Source organism: Myodes glareolus, chromosome 4, assembly GCF_982192425.1.
Source record: "Myodes glareolus chromosome 4, mMyoGla1.1, whole genome shotgun sequence".
NCBI classification, from domain to species: Eukaryota; Metazoa; Chordata; class Mammalia; order Rodentia; family Cricetidae; genus Myodes; species Myodes glareolus.
In genome coordinates this window covers 28,274,704-28,302,432 of record NC_142029.1, presented here as the reverse complement: position 1 = coordinate 28,302,432, position 27,729 = coordinate 28,274,704, and the positions used below count along the sequence as shown (strand labels likewise).

Below are 27,729 nucleotides of genomic sequence, written 5' to 3'. Positions count from 1 at the left end.
CCCATGGTCACAGCATACAACCGGTCACTGTAGCAATAATATCAGGCTTTTATTTAAAAGCACCTCCTATTCTTGGACTGATCCTAACAGGTAGGAAGGGCAAGTCTCACAGCTACTCCACAGATGAAGCTGAGTCAATCAAAGGTTGAGATGTGTCCCAAACGATGTGGGCAAATAATTTGGCCAGGTGTACTAAGACCTGATACCAACAGAAAGACTCAGTCACATCCATGTGAAACTTAATGGAAATATTACCTCATAAACCCAGTGATAGGGCAACCAGAGGTCTCTTGTGTCTCTGTGCGTGAACCTGCACCAATGGAGGCCAGAATAGGATGTCAGTGTCCTCTTCTGTAGCCCCTACCTTATTCCCTTGAGACAGGGTCTCACACTGAACCTGGGCATCACTGTTATAGCTAGGTGAGCTGGCCAGTCAGCTTCTGGGATCTCTGCTCCAGAAAGCTTGGGAAACAGGTACGAGTGGCCATTCTTGGATTTCTCCCAGAGGCAGCAGGGATTTGAATTCAAGTCCTCCTTCCTGCACATGGAAGGCTATGACCAACGGAGCTGTCCCCCCAGCCCCAGAGGGAGCTCATCAGTGTGATGGGCTCTGTTCCCTTGCTGTCTGTCCTGGCAGGTTGAAGGAGGTGTAGCTGCAGTAATTATAACTGGACATCACGGTACTGACCCCACCCTGTCATCATCACTCAGAAGCTCAGGGAGTTGAATTTTTAGGCAGACTGGAAGTAAAAAATAGAAATGGCAAAGATGCCCCGTAACAGGAATAGAAACAACAACAACAATTAAAACAGCTTACCTTGCAGCCTTCACACGTAATGACACCATAATGGATTCCTGACGATTTGTCTCCACAGATCTTGCATGGAATAATTTCAATTTGAGCTGCAACAGAAGCATGCAACCAGTTAATTACATTTTCTTTTAAACACCTTATAAAAGCGTTCCCCGATCAGCATTTGTATAGTGAAAACTAATAACCTACTAAACATTATCCTGCATTAACTATTCATTGCTGAACTGTGAGGGTCCCCCTAGAGCCCTGGACTAAATTATGGCTGCTCGTTATATAATAGCTTTCGGGTTATTAAAATGGGTCATTTGAGAAGGTGTTTAAGAGCCCACAAGAAGGCTGGAATCAGCATTTCAAAGGCTTCCAGAACCGGAGAGTTCGCAGTTTAGGTCTCAGAGCAAAGCAGATACTAAAATCTGTCCCCTCCCACCCCATCTCATTTTCCATCATTATTTTTAAAAGGTCATAAATCTGTCTTGGCTGAGCATGTGGCTCTTGACTTGTAGAGAAAAATACATCCCCAAAAAGTCAGGTCTACTTAGGAAAATGATTCAATTCAAAATATTAATAAGTTACGTATGATAGGAAGGGCTCCTCATTCATCCTTTAAGAGAATTAATGTAGTTGCCATGTGTTCAAAATTAGTTCATCTTTGTACAGCCAAACCTTTCAGCCATAAAGTTAATATCCTGCCTGAATTTAATAATGATGAATTTTGCCAAACAGGAGGAGTTGCTTCTGATTTTTTTATGATGGAAATTGATTTTTTTTTGGTGCAGCATGCATGTATTTTTAAGCAATTGATTATTCAAAGCTGCGTGCCTCTGAGAAGCCAAACGATTAAGAAATGACACCAAAGTTCTAAGTCCTGGTTAGGCATCTATTCATCTCTAAATAAACACACTGCATTTCCAGTAGAGTCAGAAAAAGCAGAATTGAGAACCGAAATATATAGAATAGAATACATGGGCAAAAAAATTCCATATTTAACTCATCTCTTAAATAGGATTTGTTTTTTGTGGAATCAAGGAGACAAAGGCTGATCTGCAATGATGATGATGACCTAGAATGTTCCGTTGTGCAACCTTTACATTCCACAGTTTTCACCATTGGATATCACCACGGCACACTCTCTGCCAAGTTATACATGCAGATAGAATAGCAAGTGCCCTAGTCAATTTCATTTATACAGGTATTTGGCTAGGCAGCTTTGTGCCTTCCACAGAGCAATGGTCCCATCCATACACACACACACACACACACACACACACACACACGGCCTATTTTCTTCTACTAAAATGTCATATTCAGGGATATTTTCTGTAACCACTGACTTTGCAATCAGATGGAATGCCATAGCCAAATACACGAGGTTCCTGGATTAAAACTCATCATAAGCTATGCCGTCTGCTATCCCCCTTCCAAGAAGATTAACACATGTGTGCTGGCGGCTTCAGCAATTCTAGCAGGAGGGTCCTTTCCCTATGTATTTTTTCAGCACTGCACCCCATGCTTGTTCGGCCAAGATTTGCAGCAGTGTCTATAGAGGCCAGAAGAGGGCATCAGGCGCCCTAGAGGGGGAGTTGTCACAGGCGCTAGGGACCCACTTCAGGCACTTTTGAAAGAGCAGCAAGCACTCCTAACCACTGAGGCACCTCTCCTGACCACATTCAGCGATTGCTCAAAATCATCTGGAGGCCTACTGCCTCATAATGGTGCTTCTGCAACTTAGGATGTTTAGAGCCGTATTAATAAAAACCCCATTTCCAACCTTGCCTTGTTTGACATTCTCGAGAGATATAGCAGAAGGCCCCATATTGAGTGTTCCTTTCAAAATCCTCACCAAAGTCATGGGGAAGGCAGTCCGCAGCACCAGGCAGAGTTATGCTCAGTGCTTTTCAGAGAGAGGGCAGAGAGAAAGGCATGGAAAAAGTGCTGTCAGCCCACACAGTTCCAAGCTGGGGTTTCCTACATGCACGAGCTAGTCTACCCTGAGAACTGGCTGCCTCCACCCTAACCTGGGAGGAAGAGAATAATTACGTGACACTTTTAAGGCCACCTATTAAACAGAATTTATCTGTGAAGTAAAGACGGCCAACCAGGAGCCGCCTTCTGCCCCTGCTCCACTTCAAACTATCACTGAGATGACACGAGCAGACCTCTTTACCCCCACCCGCCATCCCAGCGTCAACCAGCATCAGAACCACTTGAGGCCAAGTGAGCACCATTACTCATTTTCAGTCTGGGCCTTTGGAGAATCGTCTTCAGGACACAGGGGTCCAGCGGGTAGACCTTGCAAGCAAGCAGAGGACTGGTGTGCAGATCTCCAGCACCCACCGACATGCTTAGGGGGGGCACGGCAGTCAGGCTTTAATGCCAGTGCTAGGAGGCAGAGACAGGAGAGTTCCCAGAGCAAGCCGACCATCAAGACCAGCTGAAATGGAGTACTGGGGGGAAGGTCATTCCTCCATATATAAGGTAGAAGGTGGTTAAGAAAGACACACGCCACGGACCACTGATCTTCGCGTGCACGTGCACACATGTGCACTCACACAGATGCAAAACAACAAAACCATCTTCAGCCTGCCTGTTGGCTCTGTATGAGAATCTGAGGATCCCGGCCAGGCTCTCTAGGGAGACTAAGTAGCCCTATCTGAATCAAGTAGGGACCGGGGGCTGCTGCTGTGCTCTGGGGTGGACCAGGATTAAACAGAACGCGGGACTTCCGAGAGCACCCAAAACGCTTATAACGGGCCGCAGCCATGCTTTAGTTACATACAGGGAGGTCTGGTGGTGTGCTCACGATAGGAGGGCCTAGAAGTATCACTTCTGCCTTAACACCATCACCTAGGAACGGCTCGTGGCCTGGCTGGGGACAAGCAACTAATGGCAGCACAGACTCAGGCGGCTGGTATTGCTGCGTCAGGCTTTGGCACCCTTGGTCTTCAGTCTTGCATAAGTTCAGGTCTTTCAGATCTCAAGGCAATCCAAACCCAAGTTGATTGCACAAGTGCACACAGAGGCCACAAGGCTAAGAATGAATGGGCTCACGTAGACTCACTTTTCTTTCCAAGATGGGGCCGTTCCCCTAGACCTTTGTTCCATCCTGATGTGCTTAGCCCCAGTGGGCAATGTAGGCTAAAGAACCAGAATTAGAACAAGCTTCTCCAGGAACTTCACTGGTGGGGACTGGAGGGGTCTCTGCAGAGCAAGGTTCAGCTATTTTATTGGGCCAGATTAAACTGTTCGGCTAGCTGACCCCCTGCATGGCCGTCTTATCTCAGAATATAATTTCAGCCCTGAGTGCTCTTTGGGAGTGATGAAAATCCACCTGCGCCTACCGCATGCCCTCTGAATGTCATCTGATCACATGTGTTGACATTCCCCCAGCAAACATTTGCAACTGGGAACAAGGCACTAACCTATGTCCCCATTCAACCGCCCCAGCATGCAGAAGCCCCAGCCAGGTTTACTCTCAACTGTCAGGATCAAAGGAATCAAAGAGAAGAAAATCATAGCCGGTGCCTCCCAGCTATTTCAAAAGGATGGCGGCTGACTCCCACCAACTTAAGTTTTCACGTCAACAAGAAGAATAAGAATCCCTTCAGCCTTTTTATTCTCAACCAGGAAGCACTGTCTTCTCCGAATGATACTCTTCCCACACAAAGGATGTGTCTTAGCTCCTTCATCTACTCCACACATGAACGTGGTCAGCATCCTAAAGCATGGTCACTGTCAGACACCACCACGGTTGACAATCACAAGTCCACAGACTGACCTGGAGCACATATGCATTTCTCCCAGCCTGTGACATCAAGCAGTAAGCCACTGGGAGCCAGATGTGGCTGTGTGGTCCCAGATGAGCCTCTCAACAAACAATCTTGTTCTAAAACCATCTTACTGAAGCCCACTCCCTCCCACCCCCGCCGCCCAGCCCTATTGCCTGAATAATTTGCTCTTGTGCACTCTGAGTAATTCAGGCAGGCTCTCCACACTTGCAGAGGCAGATTTCTAGAGCTGACAAGTGCCAGTAGGAAGCCAACTGATCACATGATCCTTGAGCTGGGTGGTCACTTAGCATGATATAAATGTACACATATAATATACATACATATGTATATATAATATACAATGCATATAATATATAATACACATGCATGCATAGACTAATACACACATAATATATATGTGCATATATACATTTTACACACACACACACATATACATAGTTCACTTTTAATTTTCAATCTACAGGAGAAGTAGCCATCAGCAGTTCCTCCTATAGGTGAAAAGACTGCTTAACAGCAAACATGACTCTGGGGCCTTCAACGGGGCTCAGAGATCAAATCCTCCGACACCAAATCTGATGACTTCAGTCAGCCCCTGGGAGCCCCATGGTCAAAGGGGAGAACTGACTCCTGCAAGTTGTCCTCTGACCATCATCTGTGTGTCCTGCAACATTTGTGCCTAGACACACACACAGTTTCTCATCACATGGCCCTGCCAAGATAAACTGTCCGAACAACCGAGCTTGCACTTGGTACACAATCAATGGAAGACCAGCTGACACCTTCTCAGCGATCTGGATAAGCGTCCCTGCTACAGGCACCATGTCAGTAGCACTTCTGAGAATTATCTGCCTAGCACATAGCTGAAAACTATCATTCCCAATTTGGGCTACCGTCTCCCTTTTGCCGAATTCCAGGCAGAATGTTTGACCTTCCAGTGACTGACGTCAGATTTACCAATTCTTAAGCCTAGGCAAATTCGTTAACCCCTCTGGTCTCAGCTTTCTAGTTGAAGAGTCACTGGTATAGCGTACGAGCGGCAGCCACGCGGTCGTTCACACATGCGTCCTCTTTAGGCACCCACTGCTTGGCTCTCAGACTTCACGTTTGATAATTACCAGCTGCTGTTATTGCTGTCGATAAGGAGTCCCGCCGTATAGGGGAACGAAATTCTTTCCTCTGGCGGCTAAGCTCTTTGCGAAGTGGGGATAGAGAAAAGCTGCTTATTTTCTGAGGATGGTGAAGGGCAGTTTGTGCTGCCTGCCACAGCGGCACCCCCACACCATCACTTAGCTGCAGCAGCACTGTGTAGCCCAAACAGTGGTGGGATGTTGGTGGGTTTTCTATTGGTTCATTGAAAAAGAAATGAGCCCCACGTACAGACCCAGCTCATGCCAATCCTTTTTTCACTGTAGTTCATTTGCACACCATACTCTGTGTTTGGATGGGCACACGTACACATGTATGCATGTGCGTGTGGAGGCTAGAGGGTCATATTGGTATCTTCCTCCATGGCTCTCTACCTCATTTTTTGAGATCAGGGTTTTCGCTGAACCTGGAACTTAACAATATGGCTAGACCTTAAAGCCCAGGCATCCTTGGTCTCCTTCTTGCTGCCACACCTAGTTTTTTAACCTGGTGCTGGTGACTGAACTCAGGGTCATTCACTTAGGTGAATTGGACTACGTGTTTGGGGTGACTTTTGGCTTTCTGGGAAAGTGGTTAGGGGCCAAACCACGGGGACAGCTATGAGACTATATCTGTCACACATGTGGATGTCAATCAATTTTGCTCGTGTTGCCTAAGAAAAAAGTTGGCAAAGATCTGCTAGGAAAAGGAACTCTGATTTGCATAAATCTGTCGAGGCGGTTTTTCTTTCTGGAAGGCTGAGCATGTGGAGGACACTTTTCTTGCTCTGTTACATATTTCTCTAATATTTGGATTTTTTTTACAACCAGCATGTATTACTTCTCTAAGCAGAAAAAAAAACCCAATAAAGATTAGAAAGAAAAACCCTAAGGCATTTGATTTTATTTTCAGTCAAATGGCCGAGTCCTTTGTGGCTTAGTCATTTTATTTTATCCCCAGTTGAAAGCTGCTGGGGCATCAGAGGCTCCTGCAGCCTCCCACACGGTGGTCCACAGTAGCTGGGCCTGTGTGTCAAGGCTGCTGGCCCACAGCCTCTGAGTCTTCACCTTCTTGCCTGCAATGCCTTTGGAAGCTTCAGCTTTCTGCATTCTTCGTCCCTCTGGTTTCAGGACGTCTAAAATTGGTTGTGCAGGTTGCACCTTGCCTGGGGAGTCCAACTGAGAAAGGAGAGGTCCACGGTCCAGCTGGACCTGTGAGTCCTGCTGAGGACGCCTCTTCTGATTGGTCTGCTCAGATGAGCTCATTTTATTGTTCAAATCAGCCCTTCGAGTGGTGCCCTCATCCACAGTGTTCCAACTTAGCAAGTGCTTGGCCTGAGTGTACTACAGGGGAAGGCCAGGAGCCCAGTGGCGACCACTGTATCCCTCCTGCCTTGGGAGGACCAACCCACCCTTGAAGTTCACCGAGCACTCTCATCTTCTTGGTGGGAGGAGAGCAGCCTGTAACCCTGGACCTGTGACTTGGAATACAGTGTGGCTCAGTTCCCCAGCCCCTGGCATATGCCACGGTCCAGCTGCACTCTCAGAAAACTCATAATCAACTTGTTTTACCATTGTGTCTCCTAAATATAGGCTACTCAGAATGCTCGCTTTCCCCCCAAGAAGACAGCTTTTCTTCCCTTGATTTTGGATTCTTTCGCGACAGTACTGAAATCATTGCCACACATCACCAAAACAATTAGACCCTTAATTAGGAAAGTCCTACCCCTCAATACCCAGTCCATAAGCAGCCCCCTCGTCATTTTCCGGCAGCAGGAATAACAACCGAGAGTTACAGAGCTCTGTGTGGTTCTCAAAGTTTTTGACCTCATTAGCTCGTTTTGACTTCCATGTGCACAGCATCCCCGTAGGAGACAACTGTTAGCATTCCCATTCTACAGATGGGGAAGGAAGCCTTGGGAGGGTCACAGGAAATCTCCTTCATGTTTAAATACCCTGGAGCTCCATAGACACTCATACAGGCAGACAAGAGAGACAGACACACGAATAAAACACACATGGTATCTCTTTTTTCCTGTTCTGGTTTATTAGATATTGTGGATTTGTCACTAGTGGTCTGCAGCTCTCAATGACAAATGACACTAGGGAGAAAGAACTTCAGAACCATCTAGCCAAGAAGAGGTGGTGCCAGCCCTGCCAACCTGTCCTCGACACTTGGCTCCCTGGGTGGCCCCAGGTAAGTCACTTACACCTATATATACTTCCTCCACCTATAAAAAGGGAATACGTCTTACCTCCCAGGCTGTGGTGGTAAATGAATGCCTTTAACCCTCTTTGAAGATGAAAAACCTATATAAACAGGAAGCTTTGGGAAGCTTGGCATATCACTGTTGGCAAGGACCGGGACGCCATGCCCTCACTGCCCACAACAGGTTCACCACAAAGAATCAAAGTACATGGTGTTATAATTTGTACCTGTGAACCAGACATACGTTATGTTTCAAGCCCTTCATTTCTTGAGGACTGAGGGGTTTGGGCACTGCTCTGATAGTTTCCACCTGAAAGAAAAAGGCCCTTCAGATGGGAAAGTCACAGCAAAGCCATTGAGCCACACTGTTTAAACAGGGCTAGACCAGTCATTTGGGAACATCATAGATGCCACGACGCCTACTTGGTAAACATAGTGTATGTTCATGTGATCCTCAGACATCCCAAGGTTCAGTATTAATTTATTTAATTGACTTAAATGACCCCACCCCTCATTACGCTACAAAGAAATAAAGACCCATATTTTTCTGTGCCCTTGTCCTTGAAGACTTAAATTTCACCTGTTATGAAGGTGTGTGTGTGTGTGTGTGTGTGTGTGTGTGTGTGTGTGTGTGTGTGGTGTTGGGGAGCAAACACAGGCCTTGTGGTACATGCCAGGTAGGCAGTCTGCGATGGGCCTACAGCCTCAATCCATGAAGCCACTTCTTAAAAATATCACCCTCACTGAGGTTTCCCCTGAAGCTTAGCAGCTTTTAAAAATAATTTTAAAGACAGAACTGTAAAAATTCATTAAATGCATAGAGTCACAGACTGACAGACATATCAGACAGACAGATACACATAGACACACCTCGAACAACAAAGATTACAAAGTATAGTTAAAACTAAGTACAATCGGACATCTGAAACTTCAACTATTTTGTGCGCAATTTCGGTGGAGAAGAGGTAAAAACAGTAGATCAGAATGTCCTATGATGAATTCGGAGAAAGCTGAGCTAGCCGAGTATGCAGGAAGTCTCTGAAGAATAAGGAAGCCAGGCCCAGCTTCTCATGTGGTTTTCTGTGAAGATGCGGGTAGTTCTGACAATGGGGACAGAACATTAATCCCTGTAGTGTTTCCATCTCAACCTGATTAAGTTTTCCTGAGAAACTGACTCCCATTCCCTGATGCATCTGTGTCTTTGCTAAAAGCCAAATCCAGATGAGCCTGCTCATCCCTAGGTTGGGGCATTCTATCCAATGAGAATGGAATCATACTTGCCAAGGAGGAGAAGACGGGAAGGCTTTGATTTTTAGTCTCTCTAGAATTCTCCATCTACATAGTCATACACAAAGTGTCTGAATTTAAAATAACTGACTCCTTAACCTCTTTTGGTAACTCCCTAGTTACCAACTAAACCCTGAGCAACATGACTTGACCAGCAAGAAGAAAGACGTCATTCTGCTCATGAACCTAGTCAAATGCTGAGTAACCCCCACCCTCATACGATGTCACTAAGGTCACAAATACAAACCCTTTTTCTTGTTTCTCCAAATCTTATCCATTTCAAGCACAGAACACATCTCTCGCTATGAATCTGTGGTGTTAACTGAAATCAGAGTCTAAGAAAAAGTCACTAAATACCCTCTCAAAACTCCCAGCTGGAATGAAGCTTCTTTGAAGATTTTCTAATGAACTAGAAGATTCTAGAATCAAATATATGCATACATACACATATATTTTTTTCAGTATATAGTTCTTGAAGATTTTCTAGGACTCCAGGATGAGGAACATGTAGATAACTCCTGCTGAATCTCTTGGTGGGGGTTAAATGTCATACCATCATTTTACTTCTTGGTTACTCTATGCTCAAGGGAGATTCCAGACAGCTTGTTTTAAATAGGCGTCCCTTATATACTAGATGCAAAATGTCACCTGTCTGAAGCTGCAGCTAATCTTTTGCTGAGATCAACCTTATTCTAGATACCACGTTCTTCCCCACCACCAGCAAGAACACTCACACCACATTTAGGTTAAGCCTTCCTTCCAGCTGAGGGCGAGGGGTCAGTTGCTTGCCATCGTCATTCAGAATCTGTTTCTTCGCAGCCATAGAGAAGAGTGTCTTTACAGACCGAACCCCATCTAGAGATCTGATCTAGCTTCTGCCCAGTCAGAACCATCAGGATGACTCTGACTGCATTCTGTGACACCATCTCACCTCGTACAATTGCAGCACCGTTCTCACACCCTCATTCCACCCGTGCAGACAGCAAGCTAGATCCATTTTATAACCGTGGTATTTCCAGCTGGAAGCTTCTTAAATAATGTCTACATATAATACTATGAAAAGAATATGCCAGATGATTCAACTCCAAGGACAAATGGGGGAAAATTTTTCACAAATCTCTGGGCATAGAAATGGGTTTCATAATAACTGGGATGTTTGTTTAAGCCTATTTGCCCTATGGCTTCCTGAGTGTGGCCCCTGGAGTCCTTGACACATGGCACCAGAGTGCACTGAGCACAGAATTCTGAACAGCCTGTCTGCTTCAGGGCACTCCTGAAAAGTCAACCATTGATTGTTAATTCTAGTTATCCACTCTCCATGACCTCCTCTCACCAAAACCAGATGGATGCAGTAAGATGTGTGGAACTGGGTCAAAGTCACCAGAATTCAGGTTAAGTCACGCAAGTGTACCCAGCAAAGAAGCCCGCTTTTTCTTTCCGTGACCTCGAGTGGTTTCGGAGAGCAGCGGCTGCGCCCTGTACAGCAGATGATGTCAGGTAGGAAACATGCTCCAACCAAATAAACCCTGGCCTCATGATGAAAAGTTGGGGGGAAAAACCCCATCTAACTTTAAGCCTTGAAAATGCATTTACCTTCCTCTGCATCAAGCCACAGGAGACTAGAAAGACACCATTCACCACTTACATGATCATGGGACACAGAACCACGAGAACTAAACTTTGAAGGCCCACAGATTGTAAATGGTGAGGATGAAGGAGAGGACTAGCTGAGGCCACCTCTGTGTTCCACCTTCACACTGTCTCTCTATAATTCCTCGGGGAGTAGAGGTTTGCCTGATAGAAAAGTGTCTGTTTTTTTTTTCTTGTTTTTGTTGTTGTTAAAACTCATAAGCAAGAGTTAAGGCTTTCTAGAGGCAGAGGTGCAGATTTTAAGCTCTATAAGATCACAGGCTGGGGTGTGTGGGGGTCTAGCTCAGTCAGCAGAATGTTTGCCTAGCCTGCATGAAGCCCTGGGCTCCATCCCCAGCACTGCAGAGACTGGGTATGGTGGCACATCCGTATAAGCCTAGAGCTTGGGAAGTGGAGGCAGGGGGATCAGAAGTTCAAGGTTATTCTCCATTACATAGCAAGCTCAAGGCCAGCTAAGCTATGTAAGACCCTGTCTCAATAAAAAGACTGTAAGACCATAGAGGATGACACATTTTATAAGTTCTCCAGTACATGCAACTTCGAGGACACAGTCAATAACATCCAAGCACAAGATCTGACAAGTGCAAACACGTCATAGATGCATTTCTGGATTACAATCAAATAGCGATCTTTCCCTCCTTTCCTTCCTTCCTTCCTTCCTTCGTCCCTCCCTTCTTTCCTCTACTGTGAGACAGACAGGGTCTCATTATGTAACCTTGGAACTCACTATTGTAGAACAGGCCAGTCTCAAACTCATAGCAATCTACCTGCCTCTCCCTTCCCATTACTGGGATTAAAGGTGTGTGCCAAGATGCCAAACCATCGATGGTGTTTCTTAAATATTCTTCGTTGTGCATTCTGAGGACAACCAGTATAGCCATGAGTGGGAATAATCAGAAAATACATAGAAGATTCTCTATCCCATCTCTGAATGCACACTCTGAAAACTTGGACCCAGAGACAGTTCCAGTGTTCACCATGAAACATGAACTCAAGGAGAGGGTAGACAGCAGTGTTTGCCAAAAGCTGAAGTTCTATTGTTTCTTTCACCATTTCTGGGGGGAAAAGGAGCAAAAGCAAAAATTGCTGGCCATTTCTTGGCTGCCTCCTCAGCGCTGGAGTTACAAGGGCAATGCCACCATGCCTGACAATCTTACGTGGTGGCTGTGGATTGAACTCCGGTCCTCCAAGGCAAGCATTTTGCTGACCAAAAACCACTCCTCCAACCTTTGGCTGCTTTTACGTATCGCAGAGAGGAGTGATGCATGATCATAGCAGCAACACAGACACACTAAAGTAAGACACAGGACACTGTCCTTTCTATCCTACATAAGGCGCTCCTTTCATTTGTGAAGACAAACATTTCAAATGACATTCTGGCCATTCTGGACATGTCCCTGTCAACTATCTAATATTTGCCGGCCATGTGGGTATTTGTCATTGAAGAAAGTGTGAGTGTAATATACTCACTCAGAAGTGCCGTCTAACAGGCAGTGAAAGTGTGCCACTTGCACACCTAGGTTCTTCAGGATGGCAAGGTTCGGGATATGTTTTACTTCCCACAGCGGCACTTCCCACACAGGAGGGAAACACGTCTGATTGCTAACAGCCATGGTTGCTATGGGTGCAGTGTACCATCACAGTCAAGGTCCCGAACAGCAAGTCTCAGTACCCACGGCTGCTGCCATCTTGTTTCACTACAGACCCACATATACAGACACGCCCCCAGACCTCACAAATGCACCCTGCATTTATCCCATGCAATATTGTACCTGTTCACCATACACTCACAGAACATGGGTGCACCACCCACACATCTCTCTCTCTCTCTCTCTCTCTCTCTCTCTCGCACACACACACATGCACGCACATGCACGCATGCACGCATACACACACACATACCCCTACACATGAAGCCATCATCTAGCTGTATGTCTCACTAGCCCATGCTAGGCAGCAGTGTCAGGGACATGAACTGGGCACAAAGAACCCACTAAAGCAGCTCATTGTGTAACACTCCCTTCACTTCAGATTAAACTCCAGCTTCTCTTCACGTAAATGAGAGAGACACGTGAAAATTATTTTTAGTGGAGAAGGGTAAAGTATGGAGATTTAAATCCACAAACTCTACAGCCTGGGGTTGAGGCTCCGTCCTCTATCTTTCCAGCTCTGTGAATTTAAGTATTTCAGTAAGCCCCTGGAGTTTCTTAAGCCCCGTGTGTTTCGCATTCCCAACAATCTCTACCTCGTTATTACAGTACACACAGGCAAAGGGTCCTGTAGCATGAGGAACACTCGGTGAGCATTAGCTATGCTCAGCCTACGCCTGTCTGTTAAGGATGGCAGATGTGGCTGTGAGGCTGCAGCTGGAATGGAGGGATCCTTGGGAAAATGACAAGGGATAAGTCATTATTTCTTTCTATGTTTAGCAGCTTTCTTGTGATTGCCTACACCTATCCTGAGAAATAAGCCTCAACAGGCACCGAGAGGATCAAAAGAAACCAATGTTTCTTTCTAGAGCAAGCCCACAGCAGAGCTGGCATCCTCGAGAAGTGCTGAGTGGAGAGGAAGTCGGGGAGAGGCCCCGCTCACTGCACCTTGTGGTCAAGTAGAGGGGAGGCTGAGCTGCAGGGCAGGAGGCACCCACAGGTCCCTGTGACCTGAGAACAGACACTTGGACTAGAGAGTGGCCATCTTTCCCCAGGACTTGGCCTTCACTCCTGTCCTGAGCTCTACAGTTTGGGACCCGATGGGCAGCTGGATTCTGTCCCAGGATGCGAAGGTCACAAAATGAGCTGTGGTGAGCCCTAGTAGGTGTGGCCTACCGAGGGAAAGGGGCAGTGGACGAGTGGAAGTGGAAAGAGCGTGGCCAGTTTCATTGTTTGGGGACTTAGAAAGGGAATACTTTGAGATTTTTCTCTTCAAACCTCTAAGTCAAAGTTCTGGCAGGGTATACAGTGGTGCCTGAATGCTGTTTCTGTAAAGTCGGGCCTTCTTGTCTTCTCTACTTCTTCCCTTTGTGTGCACATGCATTTCTATGTGCATATGGGGGCCAGAGGACAAGGCTGACTGGAGTTCTTTGGGAACAGGGTCTCTCTGCGGCATAGAAAGTAACAAGTAGGCTTAGCTGACCAGTGAGCCATAGGGATCTCCCTGTCTCTGCTTCTCCTGCAATGGGATCCAAAAGCCTGCCTGGCCTTAAAAATGTGAGCTGTGGGGCTCAAGTTCCAAGGCGAGGAGTCCCCGGTCCACTGATGGCACCATCTACCCCCGGTCCACTGACGGCACCATCTCCCAGCCTTTCCTTGCCTTATTTAGAAAATATTTATTGCTCTCAGTGATGCTACTGTATCCTGTTCTGGTGGGAGATATGGGGAAATGCAAGACTAAGACTATGTTGACAGAAAACAAAAAGACTTCTGTGTATCCTTCAGAAGTAAACCATTGCAAATCCAAGTGCTATACCAGGAGACTTTGCTCAGAATTTTTTCTCTTTGAGAGTCTGCTGCATGCTTTAATTCAGGCGAGACAATACTCACCCCAAACCACACTGGTGATGCATCCACTGTAACACTGTTTTCCCCCCAAAACAAACCATTGCCAACTACAGAGTATCCTAGGGTCTCAAGCTGCATTGTACCCACCCACAAAAACTATTAGATTTGAAAGAACAAGGCCTGAAAGCACACAGATATAATGTCTAAGGGCGCCTCCTGCAACATCACAACAGGACGAACCCTCGGATCACAGATTTGTGTCTTACATGCTGAAGAGCCAGTATTCAGTGTGGTGACTATGGGCGACTTCCGGCAAAACCAACTTGACTACTCACGGTGTGTGCCCTGGTTATTCAATATTATTCAGAGAGACCCAATACCACCACCGCAGAAATTCCCAGAAATGAAGTTCAAGAAGGGTTAATGCCCAGAAACAATAATCATCTAAATGAGTGTATACATGTTCAAATTCAAATCTGTGTGTGATGGGAGTTTTTCAAAGACGTAACCTTTGGTATGTTAGCTTTAAATTTCAGTCATACCCCCAGCATTCTCACCAATCATAAGACGTGTGGATATCACCTACTCTGAATGAAAAGTCACTTAAAACATCCCAGATGTGAAAGGAGGAGCGGTGTGTGCTGAGGAGAAAAAGGCATATAGATGGAGTATGAAGGGATGAGAGGGCAGCGGGAATGGATATCATCAAAATATATATGTGTACAAAACGGCCAAAGAATACAGGCAACTTTTTAGAAAAGAAAACATTCAGTCTCTAAACTAAATCATAATATTTGGATTAAAGCCAAGGTTTTGTTCTTGGGACCAGCTCTTTGAGATGTCAGTTCAACAAGGTGAATTGATGGCTTTGCTCCGGAAGTCAGCACAGCTGGGAGCAAAGTTGTCATTTCATAGTGGTCTGTTGCAGACACTTCCTGAGTGGATCTCTGCACCCCAAAAGGAAGGTCAGCCTTTCTCACTGGGTCTGTTCAAGGAAAGACTGCTCAGCTCTTGGGCAGGGCAGTCCTTAGAGAGTGAAGCTTTGTCCTTCCTTTCCTCAACTTTGACTTTTACATGCTGTTAATTGATTTACAGATGTGCACATGCCCACATGTGAGTGCGCGCGCGCACGCACACACACACACACATACACACACACACACACACACACACACACACACGCACACACAGTCCCAGGCTGGCTTCAGACTTTCGGTGTAGCTGAGGATGATTTTGAACTGGCCCCTAACCGCTGACCCTACCTCCCGAATTTGGTTATCACATAGGCAGGCCATTGTGCCTGGTTGATGCAGTGCTGGGGATCAAATCTGGGTCTTCACGCATGTTAGGCAGGCACGGTGCCAACTGAGCTCCAGCTCCAGCCCATTTACAAGTATCCTTTGAGAATGGCTCTCAAACTTCAAGCCCCAGTGTAAAACACCCCCTGCTTCTAAAGGCGTGAAGGGAGGAATAGCCACAGCAACAGCTTCCTCAGGGATTTAAAATGTTGGTGCTTACAATGTATCATTCCAGAAGTTTCACTTAAGGGGATTTGAAGGCAGCAATCGAGATGGAGAAAACTGCTTTTTGAAGGCAGTGAGCAGTCTGTCTTCGGTTAACCTGAGTAAGGGGGGTAAGGGTTTCTGGAACCCTTGGCACCACCGGACACCAGAGTTCTTGACCCATCTCTTAACCTGACAGGAGATGCCATCTCCATCACTGTTATGATGCCACAGCCCACTTTTTTTTTTTATTTAACTGTAACAATAATAAAAAAAATGTGGAGGAAGGATTCTGTAACAGCAAAAAGCAGGAGACTCCAGGGCTCACAACAAACAACAAACTCTACAACCAGGGGTTATTAACCAGTCTACGAATTGGATTCGGTATCAAGTGTCATTTGAATTAATGCAGGTTGTGTCCGCCAAGAAAACAGCTGCTAAACTGGGGGAGATTAGTCACAAATTCTTTAACCATGTGTCTCAATGGCCAGAGGACCTTGGGGTTTGAGATCACAAGTGGCAGCCCCGAGTATGACTTTTCCAAGAATATCGTAATTTTCCCAGTCCAATGTAGCCATTTTTCCTCTTTTGCAGCAAGTTCAAATAATCCCCAGGAAAAAAAGGCAGAACAACAGAGAGTAATCCGGTGCTCGGAAACACTCTCCAGTGGCCTCTTTTGCACCTTCAAAAGCCCCGCCCCGCCCCACCTCCTCGGTGCTACAAGGTCTCATGGTAGCACAGGCTAACCCTGAACTCTATGAAGCTGACTCACCTTCACCTCCTGATCTTCCTGCCTTTGCCTTCAGAGTGCAAAGATTTCAGGCATGGACTGCCATACCTGGTTCAAAGGCATGAACCATTAGCCCACTCGAGTCTCTCTAAACATACCTACCCACAGTAGGGATCAGAAGTTCCACAGGACTTCAGCATCAATGTTAGAGCTAAATTTTACACCCACCTCCGTTGGCACTGTCTTCCACATGAGGACAGAGCGTTCGTTAGTGCACAGCCACATGAGGACAGAGCGCTAGTGCACAGCCACATGAGGACAGAGCGCTAGTGCACAGCCACATGAGGACAGAGCGCTAGTGCACAGCCACATGAGGACAGAGCGCTAGTGCACAGCCACAGAAAGCTTTGCAATCTTTCTTTTGTAATCACTGGGTGCTAGTGAGATGAGGAGGCCATGAAGGCCATGAAGGCCATGGCCACTTCCTAGCCATCTTCCCTCCCCTGCAGAGAAAAACAGCTTGGGGCTTTTTTTTGGGGGGCGGGGGGTGGCTGTTGATGTTAACTTTTTCCAGGACATTAATGACTGGAGCTTCTCAAGTATCATGTCCACTTCTCCAGTCACTCTGGAGGAAAGATGAAGACATTGCAGAAGGACGAGGAGGCAATCCCACAGAGGATTGCTCACCAACTTTTTGGCAGTGCCAGCATCATTGGCACAGATGTTTGGCTGTCCCGGTTGGTTGCCTGCTTTGAAGGGACAAAGTTCACGGGAAGGGATGCTTCCTAGTACATTTGTTAAAATAAAATCGGCCCTGTTACCTAATAACATCCAAAACTGGGGTGAGATGCCGTGTCGTGTTTTATTTCTCTTGACAGTACCGCTTAATGAGGGTGGACGCGATGGAAATTCTGATTTTGTTACCCATTGCCACTGATTAAAAGACATATTCTGATGTCATGCTCTGAAATAAACCAACTTGTTTGCTGAGACTACCTCCGCACAAATTAGAAAATTATATGACGGGGAGTTTCTACAGCCTGCAGCTGGGGACACAGGTTATTACGACAAACAGTCGTCGGCAGGGTTTCTGGTTTCACAGTAAAAGAAGATGACTTGAAAGGACCCAGTGGTTTTGATGTTCTTCTGAAATGAAAACCCTCCGCGAGGGCATAGCATTGGGTTGTCATTAATGTCAGCCACGCGAAAACACTGTCTCCATGGAAGCTCCAGTCATCTCCCAGCTAAGACCACGACTTTCCACTTGCAGGCATGTGGGGCCCTGCACTGTACTTCTCGAGGGACTCCTTGAGCCATTCATTCTAAGCAATCACACAAACACTCACAGGTTTTTTTGTGTTAGTTTGGGGATGGAAGCCAGTGGCCTGTTCATGCTAAACGAGTGGTCTACCCCAGCCCCAGGCCCGATAGCACTTCAGCACGTTCAGGACACCAGTTTATTTTAAAATCATTCAATAATGTTCACGGGACAATGTGCTCCTGTCTGAGAAACTCTCTAAGTTAGTGGTGATGTTCTCAGACTTTAGAAGGTAAGAAGTATACATATGACCTTCCAACATCGGCTCAAAATAACAAGGATAAAAATGTCGTCATGGCACGGCAGCTTCCCGTTGCTCTCGCTGAACCTCTTGATTCGCAGAGACTAGGAGGATCGAGTTGAGAGGAGGCAGAGCTGCAGTGTCCGTCCGCATGTTTGATGCTCTACAGCACCTTTCCTGTTCCAAGTCTGTTGCCTGGCTACATCGTAAACACAACAAAGTACCATACTTCATCTGAGAATTGGGCAAAGAAGGAAACACCGTGAGCAACGTGGGCTCCCTGGGATAGTATTAAAAACACAGCTGACCTTACTCTATGGAATCGAGCTGGGCCCAAGAAAGAGAAAACAAAGATATTTTATTGGATAGGAAGTACACAAGGGTGGTGTTTGAGTGTGTGTTTTCCTCTTCTACTGAGAGAGAGAGAGAGAAGAAGAAGGAGGAGAAGGAGAAGGAGGAAGAGGAGGAGAAAAAGGAGGCAGAAGGGAGGGAGGGTAGGAGGGAGTGGGAGAAGTCGACAGCAAGAGAGCTTTTATTTTCATTCCTTGTCTATAACAAATAAAAACCATCAGGGTGCAGGTTGGACATAGTGAGCGTCTGCTATTAATTTGGGGGATTTAATACCATAAGAACAAGTTACCAAAATGTAGTAGAGTGCACTTTTCAGTTTTCCAAGATACGGCATATTTGTCTTTTCTTACAGTGACAGTAGAATTATCTTTTCATTGAAATGTTCTTTATTTGATTTTCTTTTAAAAATTTAACTCAGGGAATTCCCATGTAGCTCAACCTCAAACTCTTGATTCTCCTGTCTCAGCCTCCTGAGTGTGAGAATTGCAGGTGCATGCCACCACGACCAGTATTGCAAGAGCCTTTAACACCAAGGTGAATTTGTACTGCCCGACTGGGACCATGTGGGGGATGGTGATACTTATGGCATTTACCCCCAAAATTTGTTCATTATATGTGTTTTCAAATTACAAATTCAAATTGCAACATCATTGTCTACTCTGCTCTTTTCCAAACTATGGGAAATTAAAATTCTATACTTTAATCTTTGTATTAGAAAATAGCCACTAAGCAAGCCCCAGTGTTTCGTGAGACCTATTTTATAGAATGCGTCTGGATTTTTTCTTTCCCTTGTGGTCAACACAACTTCTTTTATTAAATAAAATGTAAGCAAGATATGAAAAGTAAATGACCAAAACCAGCATTAAAAAAAAAAACTAAACTGCTTTTGACTTTAAAAGTATAAATAGGAGAAGAAAACCTCAGACTTAAGACTTACGTGGAAATCTGAATGTTCATAACCTCAGACATATTTCAAAAACTAATAATCACAGCCGTAGGCTTTATAATCTGTGTATCGTTGGTTTCATCTGTTAGAACGCAACAAAAATATATTTAAAAACTGCTTGCCCCCCCCCACCTTTTATTGAGATGGGGTCTTTGACGGGTTTGTAGTTTGCCATTAATCTAGACAGGCTGGCCAGAGAGCCCCAGGGATCTACCCGTCTTCACCGCCCCAGGTGTGGCATTACAAGTGCTGGCCACCGTGTCCGGCTCTTTTACCTGGGTTCTGAGGATCAAACTCAAGGCCTCATGCTTGCAAAGCAAGCACTTTTCCAGCCCGGCTACCTCCTCAGCCTGGCCGCTACCTCCTCAGCCCGGCCACCTCCTCAGCCCAGCACACTTATTTATTTATCTATTTTTTGATGATGTTTACTTTCCCCGAGGACGGAAAAATATGCAAACATTGTCGCACAGAGGATGACTTCTAAAAGAGGTGACATGGGGAGTAGTGCGCTCGTTCTGATAACAAAAGTTCAAGTAATAAATGGCCGAACTCACACCTTGAAACTGAGATGTCAGTAGTCCAAAATAATTGATTTATCATGTGAAACCACAACCACTCTCCCAGAAAACAAAAATGGCATTTGACAGAAGCATGCTGTCTTGACCAAAGCACCCAGTTTAGAAGAATATCAAGGCAGCCAAGAATTGGGGTCTCATATGTTTCAAGTTACTTCAAGGGGATTTTGCAGGGCTCTATAAGTGAAAGCCATTAGCTCATAGCTGTGCAGGGTATATGCGACACGTTTCATACAGCCACGTAGAATACAGCCACACGTTTATTGTCGGCCTTTGGAAATTACTGGTACTTCGGCAGCCTTATCTGTTGCCTTGGCACTCTTTAGTCTTTTACGTGAACGGAAATATATCCTGCACAATAGCTTTACCACTCCGACCTCAGTATAGAGAAAAATGACAGACAAGAAGAGGTTAGTGATTTATGTAATCAAGTGGTTTGGTGTGCAGTCCCACATCTTGGTCAGCAGAGGTGGCTGACATAATCAAAACAGGCTGGGTTTCCACGGCTTAGGGAAAGTGAGCTAGGAGTATAGCATAGTGGCAAAGCATTGCCTGGCATGCATCAAGTCTGGGATCCATCCCCAGCACTGACTGTCCTCAGGAGAGGAGGCTCAAAGGCCATGACTAGATCTGTCCTGCTGTCCACAGTGACCCCACAACAATCTTGAAACCACTTTAAGAAAATCGAGGCAGGGGACCTGCCTGGAGTAAACCTGCCTGGAGTAAACCACACTGTTCATGTAGTGTGCTCTAAAAGAGCATAACTGAGCTTTTCAACCCATTCATTTCTAGATCTTTTAGGACCTCTGAGATTACCCAGTTAAATTCCATATTCCTGAGGGTGTAGAGGTGGCTCAGCTGGAAAGGTGGCGTACTCTCCAAGTATGAAGTTAGGGGTTCAGATCCCAGCAACCATATAATCATTTCAGTGTGGGCCCAGGCATGCCTGGCATCTTGACTAGTTTTATGTCAACTTGACAAACTGGAGAAGGCAGGCTGAGCAAGCCATGGTGAGTAAGTCAGTAAACAGCACCCCTCCATGGCCTCTGCTTCTCCAGGTTTCTGCCCTGTTTGAGTTCCTGTCCTGACTTCCTTTGATGACGGATAGTGATATGGAAGTATAAGCTAAATAAACCCTTTTCTTCCTAACTTGCTTTTTGGTCATGGTGTTTCATGTCAGCAGTAGAAACCCTAACTAGGACACCTGTAACCCCAGCACCAAAGGGGATGGAGACGGGAGAATGGCTGGACTCACTAGGCTGTCAGTTGAAAAAGAAAAGTGAGCTTCAGAGTCAGGGAGCAACTCAGAGAGTGATAGAGGAGAACACATAATACCCTCCTATGACCTCTATAAGTACATACATGTGCATGAGCACATACATGTGTACACACACGTACACACACTAAACAAAATACTCCTTTACTCTTTGGCGAAGGTAACTGAGGCTTAGAGAGGTAAAAGAATGTCCCAGGATCCTCAAGCTGGGGTACCACTGGTGTGGGGCCACCACAGACATCTGCTTGCTCATCTGCCGTCTGTTTATCCCACCATCCACATCTCACCAAACCCAGGTGAACAGACCCAGCTCACACGGGAGGTGGGAGCAGAGGCTGGGTTTCCTGGTGTTTTGACAAACCCTGGAGGCCACAGGGCCTTGAGTTTGAGGACAAGAAAACACAGAACTGCTCATGGTTCCCAGTGGTGAACTTAGGGAGAGACTATGAGCTTTGGACATCGGGTAGAACAGCTGGGGGATGGGTAGAGTTACAGGGAGAAAAGAGAAAGAGATGCCCACACTGAAACTAACCGGTACCCTATTCCCAGCCCGTCTCATTCCTCCCCACAGCACACTGCAGACCCACCCAGCTATATGGAAGTGCTACTTGCCTTTTGAAGTCTCCCTTAATATCCATCTTCAGGTGCACAAGAACTCAAAACCAAGAGACATCCCTGGCCCTCTCAGCAGAGGTCACCTGCGGTGAAAATCTGCATTCATTCTTGATGGCATTTCTAGAGTTTATCACCTCTAGAAAGCTTTTAGCTGTATCTGGGGGTGGGGGGGGGCTGGGGAGAAGGTTAGAATGTCAGATGTTCAGAGTAGAGTCTTATCTGTGTTAGTGCCTAACACACGGGTGCCCAAAGCAAGGGAGAAGTTAGTGAATCCTATTGACTGCTTCCTGCTTATGCCTGTGGTCCAGAGTGGAAAGAAGGGGTTACTGCATACATCCAAGGGTACTGTCAGACATTTCCTTCTTGCATGGAAACTGAACAGGAAGAATCAAATGTTTTCCTAATGTCCCAAGCAAGTCTCTCTTCTGAAGGACAAGTGTTCATTTTAGCTGTCAGCCCAAGGAGACCAAAGGGTTTCACAAGACCAGAAGAAAAGGCTAGAGAGGGCACTGGAGATACAGTTTAGCAGCTAAGAGCACTAGATACACAACTTTGAGAACCTGAGTTCGGGTCTCACCATTTCTGTAACAAGCCAGGTGCCTGATGCACAGCTGTAACCCAGCTCCGAGACAGGTGGAGACACAAGGATCTCTGGGGCTTGCTGACTTCCAGCCCGGCTCCAGATTCTAGGAGGGACCCTGTCCCAAAGGAATAGGTGGACAGAGACAGAGCAAAGCACTTGCCACGCCCTTCTGGCCTGCACACCTGCACACGGGTATGTGCACTTACACATATGTGTGCATATACTCACACAGACATACAATAAATAAATCTTTCTAAAAGACTAGGGGGAGAAGCTGGAGAGATAGTTTAGTAGTTAAGGGTGTTTGCTGCTCCTTCAAAGGGCCTGTGTTCAGTTCTCAGCACCCACGTCAGGTGACTTGAAACCACCTATGATTCCAGCTCCAGGCAATCTGATGCCCTCTTCTGGTCACACATACATATACTCATAAATAAATAATAAATATATTTTTAAAAGCTGGTTAGAGAGAAGGGAATAAGGTGAGGTTTTCATGGTAAGGAAAGTTCCAACTATTCTTCTGTCAGCTGGGGTTTGGGCAGATTCCCTATGTAAGTTAAGAAGGGGAAGTCTTTTTAACCTGAGATAGAGGGGCCTGGGTCCCATGCTAAATCTATGACTTATTGTAATCATACTCATTTAAATTTCCCCATGTTTTCGTCTTAATTGATGTCATGGAGATTACAGAAATGACGTGACAGGGTTGTGACTACTCAAGTGACTAGTGTACAATGGGAACCACTCACTCCCAGGATGCGAGCTATCAGTATTTTTATCTGAGCGCAGATAAGACTCAATAACCAAAGTTAATCTCCATCTGCTTTTCTGAACTAGGAATTACAGCTTAATCCCAGGATTGCTCGAAGGTCAAGATGGCACGTGGGTGTCAGCTCATCTTTCCAAGTTAGATGGATTCCCAGCATGTGCTGGTTGAGAGAAACTGTGCTGCAATTGATTATAATGTCTGCCAAGGGTGTGGAGCCAGGGTTCTAATATTAGAATAGGTAAGCCTCTGGGATGTTGCAGAGATGAACAGCTATTTTAATATAAAAAAAGACACATGGAGAGGGATGGCCCTAAAGTCACATGGCTTGGGTTCCAATTTTAGTTCATAGGTTAACTGGTAGAGGGGCCTGGGATCTGCCAGCTCTTCAGAGTGGGAGGCAAGTAAAGGCAGCAGATGCAGGAAAAACGCTCTCTGCCTTGTGGAGGGCACAGGCCTCTCTTTGGGAAGGTGCCCCTCCTCTGCCATTTCCTTTCAAGTGGAGGTGGCCACTCATCACTGGGGGTGGGCTCTGGCTTAGGTCTGCAAAAAACCTTTCACCGAAATCACCCCCATTTCCCTTTATTCTCTACTTACTTCCCACGGTCTCCTGTTCTGAGGACCTCCAAGCCGGTTGGTTCTCCTGTGTCTTGCCATCTCTCTGCAAGTTTGTCACCCTTCATTAAGACAGAACCTGAGCCTCCAGGTCAGACAGTCTTTGGGTTCACCTTCTCTTTCACTTCACTCCATCTGCCTAATGCCCTCACCCACCCCAGAGGCAGATACACCAGAGAAGTATCTTTTTGCTATTGAGTCTGCTCTCTAATTTATTTTTATGGGAACAGACATTGAACACAAGAGGGGAGAGGGAAAGGTACTAGTTCACTGTTTGGTTTCCCCTGGTGTTACAGAAGCCTTTTTTATTTTGTGAGCGGGAAACTTCTATTCCATGAAGTCGGTTCTTACATAAATCCTGCAATTTACCAATACTGATTTTAAAAGGAAAAAAACAAAGGCAAGTGAAATACAGAAAGAAATAGAGACAGAAGAGGGCCCCAGGTCCAGGGTATATAGTTGTTGAAATTATTTGAAGGAAAACTAAAAGCAGAAACCTGCCATACAGAGTCAAAATTCAGTGTTTTCTGTCCTCATTCAAAGAGCCTGCCTATTCCTATCCCCAACGAATATATTTGAAATGAGGAGAAAATGACAGCATTTTTGGCACGAAGAAAACTCATCCAGCGCTGAGCGAAACCTCCTAAGAAAGACAAGGCTGCTGTGAATACGACAGCTCTTTAATAACCCAGGCACCATTTAAAAATAGCTGGAATTAATTACAGGGCTAATGACCCATTGAAAGGCTTATTTAAATACCAAAGCCAGCACCCGAACAATCGTGGAAAAAGAAATATGGTTTAAAAGGGACTTTAGAATGCAGAAACCAAGAACAGCGATCGAAATAAAAGTACACATTATCTTAGGACACTTGCTACTCTGCTGAGAGACACTGAGGATGTGAGACACTCCAGGGAGTTCTCATACTGGGTAAGAGAAGCCACACGGGACAAACAGAAAGGCAAGATAGCACGTGGGGTCACCTGCCTGGAAAAGAAAGGCCCTCTCCAGCATGCAAATGCTTCCCCATTACCAAGGTCTGCCTGCCCCTGTCTCCCGTTTTGATTGTCCCCAGTCTTTTCCATTTATTTTATTACCTATGTTACTGTATTTTCGAGGCAGGGTCTCAGATAGCCCAGGTCAGTCGCCAACTCTGTAGATGAGAATGACCTTGAACTAAAAAAATCCAATAACGTGCTACCTGTGGTAGACATCAAAGGACAACATCAAAGTGTGGGACTGCGGGACTGAACCCAGGTTGCCGGGTTTAGGGGCAGTCACCTTCAGCTGCTAAGCCATCTGGCTGGCCCGACCTTTAACTTCTGGTTCTCCTGCTTGCGCCTCCCAAGTGCTGGGATTATACACACGCACCACCATTCTTGGTTTTATGTGGTGCTAGGGATTGAACTCAGGGCTTCATGCCTACTAAGCAAGCACTATACCAAACCAACTACCTCCCCAGTCTCCCTAGCCATTCTTAATATGCTATAGCAGAAAATTAAAACTTTCACAGAGAGGAACATATATATTTTAATAAGTCTCAGTGGCTACTTTAGAGCTGCATTATACCCACGAGCTTCCTGTGCCTTGGCGTTCTGTGCCTTGCGTCGGCACCATCATAACCCAACAAGGAGGTGATAATCTTCCTTGTGCCCTACTTGCCAGGGACACCGCCGCTCTTCTTGGTGTCTCTCTGCTCCTGAATACACTTTCTGTAAGCGGTTTGCTGGGAACACACTAGGTGGCCAGAGCCTGGAAAGTTTCAGGACTTCATTCACGTCGCTGATTACACTCTCTTGTCCTTGTTCACTACAGCTTAGACGCGTGCAACCTCCTCACTGCCTGGCTAAGTTAACAGCGTCATGGAATCCAAAGCTTCCAAAGACCCTTGAGATCTCAAGGTGGCCAAGAGTAGTGGCAGGGAGGCGCCCTTGACATAGATTGGCTTCAAGGAGCAAATATAAATTTCAGTCTAAATTGCTGTTCACAAAAACGCTTTTAAACCAGCAATTATTTATACTGTACTACTGAAGGGACCCTATAATTACTCTGAAAGCGCTTGCCAACGTCTACTTGGTTTCATAATTGCCAACACAGCCTTGTTCAAAAGAATCCAAGGCTAGGTTAAAATTCTGTTTGGTATTAGGTTAGTGTTTGAAAACCAGCAGTGACTGCAGGATGGGTGATACTCAGGCTGAGGGGTCAGCCAAGTAGAATGAAATGATCCTCAAACTCACAGACGGGAAGAGAGGGGAAGTGCAGGATGGAGATTCAGCTCATATTGATTCAAGTTTTCTTGACTTCTCAGAAACACTAACCTTCTGGGCAAAATGATTTTAAGGAACCTTTTTAAAAAGTGCCCTAAGTGGCAGCTATCTGAATGAAGAATAGCCCATCAATCCATCTGTCTACCTCTTTTCCTTCTGCCCAGAAAAGATTCTTTGCTTCTGGCTTCTGTTGATCATTCTGTGTGGATCTGGGTAAGTCACACATTTCAGAACACGCTCCCCACACTCCTGCACAGGTTGTTGACTTTCCTGACATATTTTCTGAGTTTCTTTGTTACACACATCTCAACTTAGAGCCGTAGACACTCTGCTTCCTGTCAAAACATGGAGAGCAAAGAAATTTCTTATTCTTTGCAAATGGAAAAATGTTTGGAGTGCCCAACACTGGGGGGGGGTGGATCTTTCTTCTCTCATATAACCTCCCTTCTTTTAATGAACATTGTGTGTGTGTGTGTGTGTGTGTGTGTGTGTGTGTGTACATGCCTTTGCTTGTAGAGTTATAGAGGCTGGAACTCAACCTTAGGTATATTCCTCAGTCACAATCCCACTTTGTTTTCTTAGACAGGGTCTCTCATTGGCCTGAAGCTCACCTACTAGGTGAGGGAGCCCCAGAGATTCCCATCTATTTCCTCTGAGTGCTGGTACATATCACACTGCTGAAGTGTGTGTGTGTGTGTGTGTGTGTGTATGTTCTTAGGGATAAAATTGGATCATTCTTGAGTGGCAAGCACTTTATCAACTGAACCACCTCTTAGCCCTCATGTTTGGTTCTATAAACCAATTCAGTTGTTGACAAAGGGCCTCTGTGTTCCCTACTTATCTTTTGATGAAATATATAACTAAAATCTACTCTTGATGTCTCAGCAGGTAAAACGCTGTGGAGTCTGATGATCTGAGTTCAATCCCCAGAACCCACATAGTGGAAGGAGAATATCAACTCCCACAAATTGTCATCTGGCTTCCACATATACACTGGCACATACACATGCACACACACACGTCAAAAATGCTACTCTGAAAGTTGTGGGGAGTTCACAAATAGAAATGTGGAGGAGAAACATCTGGCCCAGGTGAGAGTTTGTGACCCATTCTCTCCCTCACCCCCATTACCACTCAATCCTTTCCCTTTGATAAATACGCTGTGGAAAAGTAGAAAGCCAAGGCAAAGAGCTAGAGGTAAGTTTTGGTAACCACTTGTTCAAATATCCTAGGGAGATGTTCTTTCTCATTCTGTAGGTGAAGGCATTGAAATCGACTGCCCCTATGTTCCTGAGAAGGTGTAACAGGAGGACCTGTCTGTGGGCTATAGGTCAGTATCTCTGGGACTCAGGAGGCAAGAGTCTTGGCTCACAAAGTTATTGGCTACACATGAGTTCTCCCACATCTATGCTCACAGGTTTCCTTTATGTTCATCATGTCAGGAGTCCACCCTTGATTAAAAGTCACCCCCCAAAGTCTTGGAAAAATGAAGACAGGTTGTCAACACCAATAGATGTGTCTCCTCCGCTCAAACATATCCAGTTGGTACTTCCTTCCCTTCCCTTTGGGAAGGTCTCCTTC

At 45.8% G+C, this 27,729-nt stretch overlaps 1 protein-coding gene across 4 annotated transcripts in view; it reads right to left on the bottom strand.

The window, feature by feature from the left end:
- The window catches only part of Rora (RAR related orphan receptor A), a 193,973-nt gene that overhangs the window by 38,236 nt on the left and 128,008 nt on the right, over positions 1–27,729 (bottom strand). For all 4 annotated transcript variants that reach the window (XM_085689279.2, XM_087905355.1, XM_085689282.2 and 1 more), the window contains exon 2: positions 818–903. Coding sequence is in view for 3 of the 4 variants with exons in the window: in XM_087905355.1 (XP_087761481.1) it covers positions 818–903 (86 nt within the window). In the remaining variant the exon portion in view is untranslated. The remainder of the gene's footprint in view (positions 1–817; positions 904–27,729) is intronic.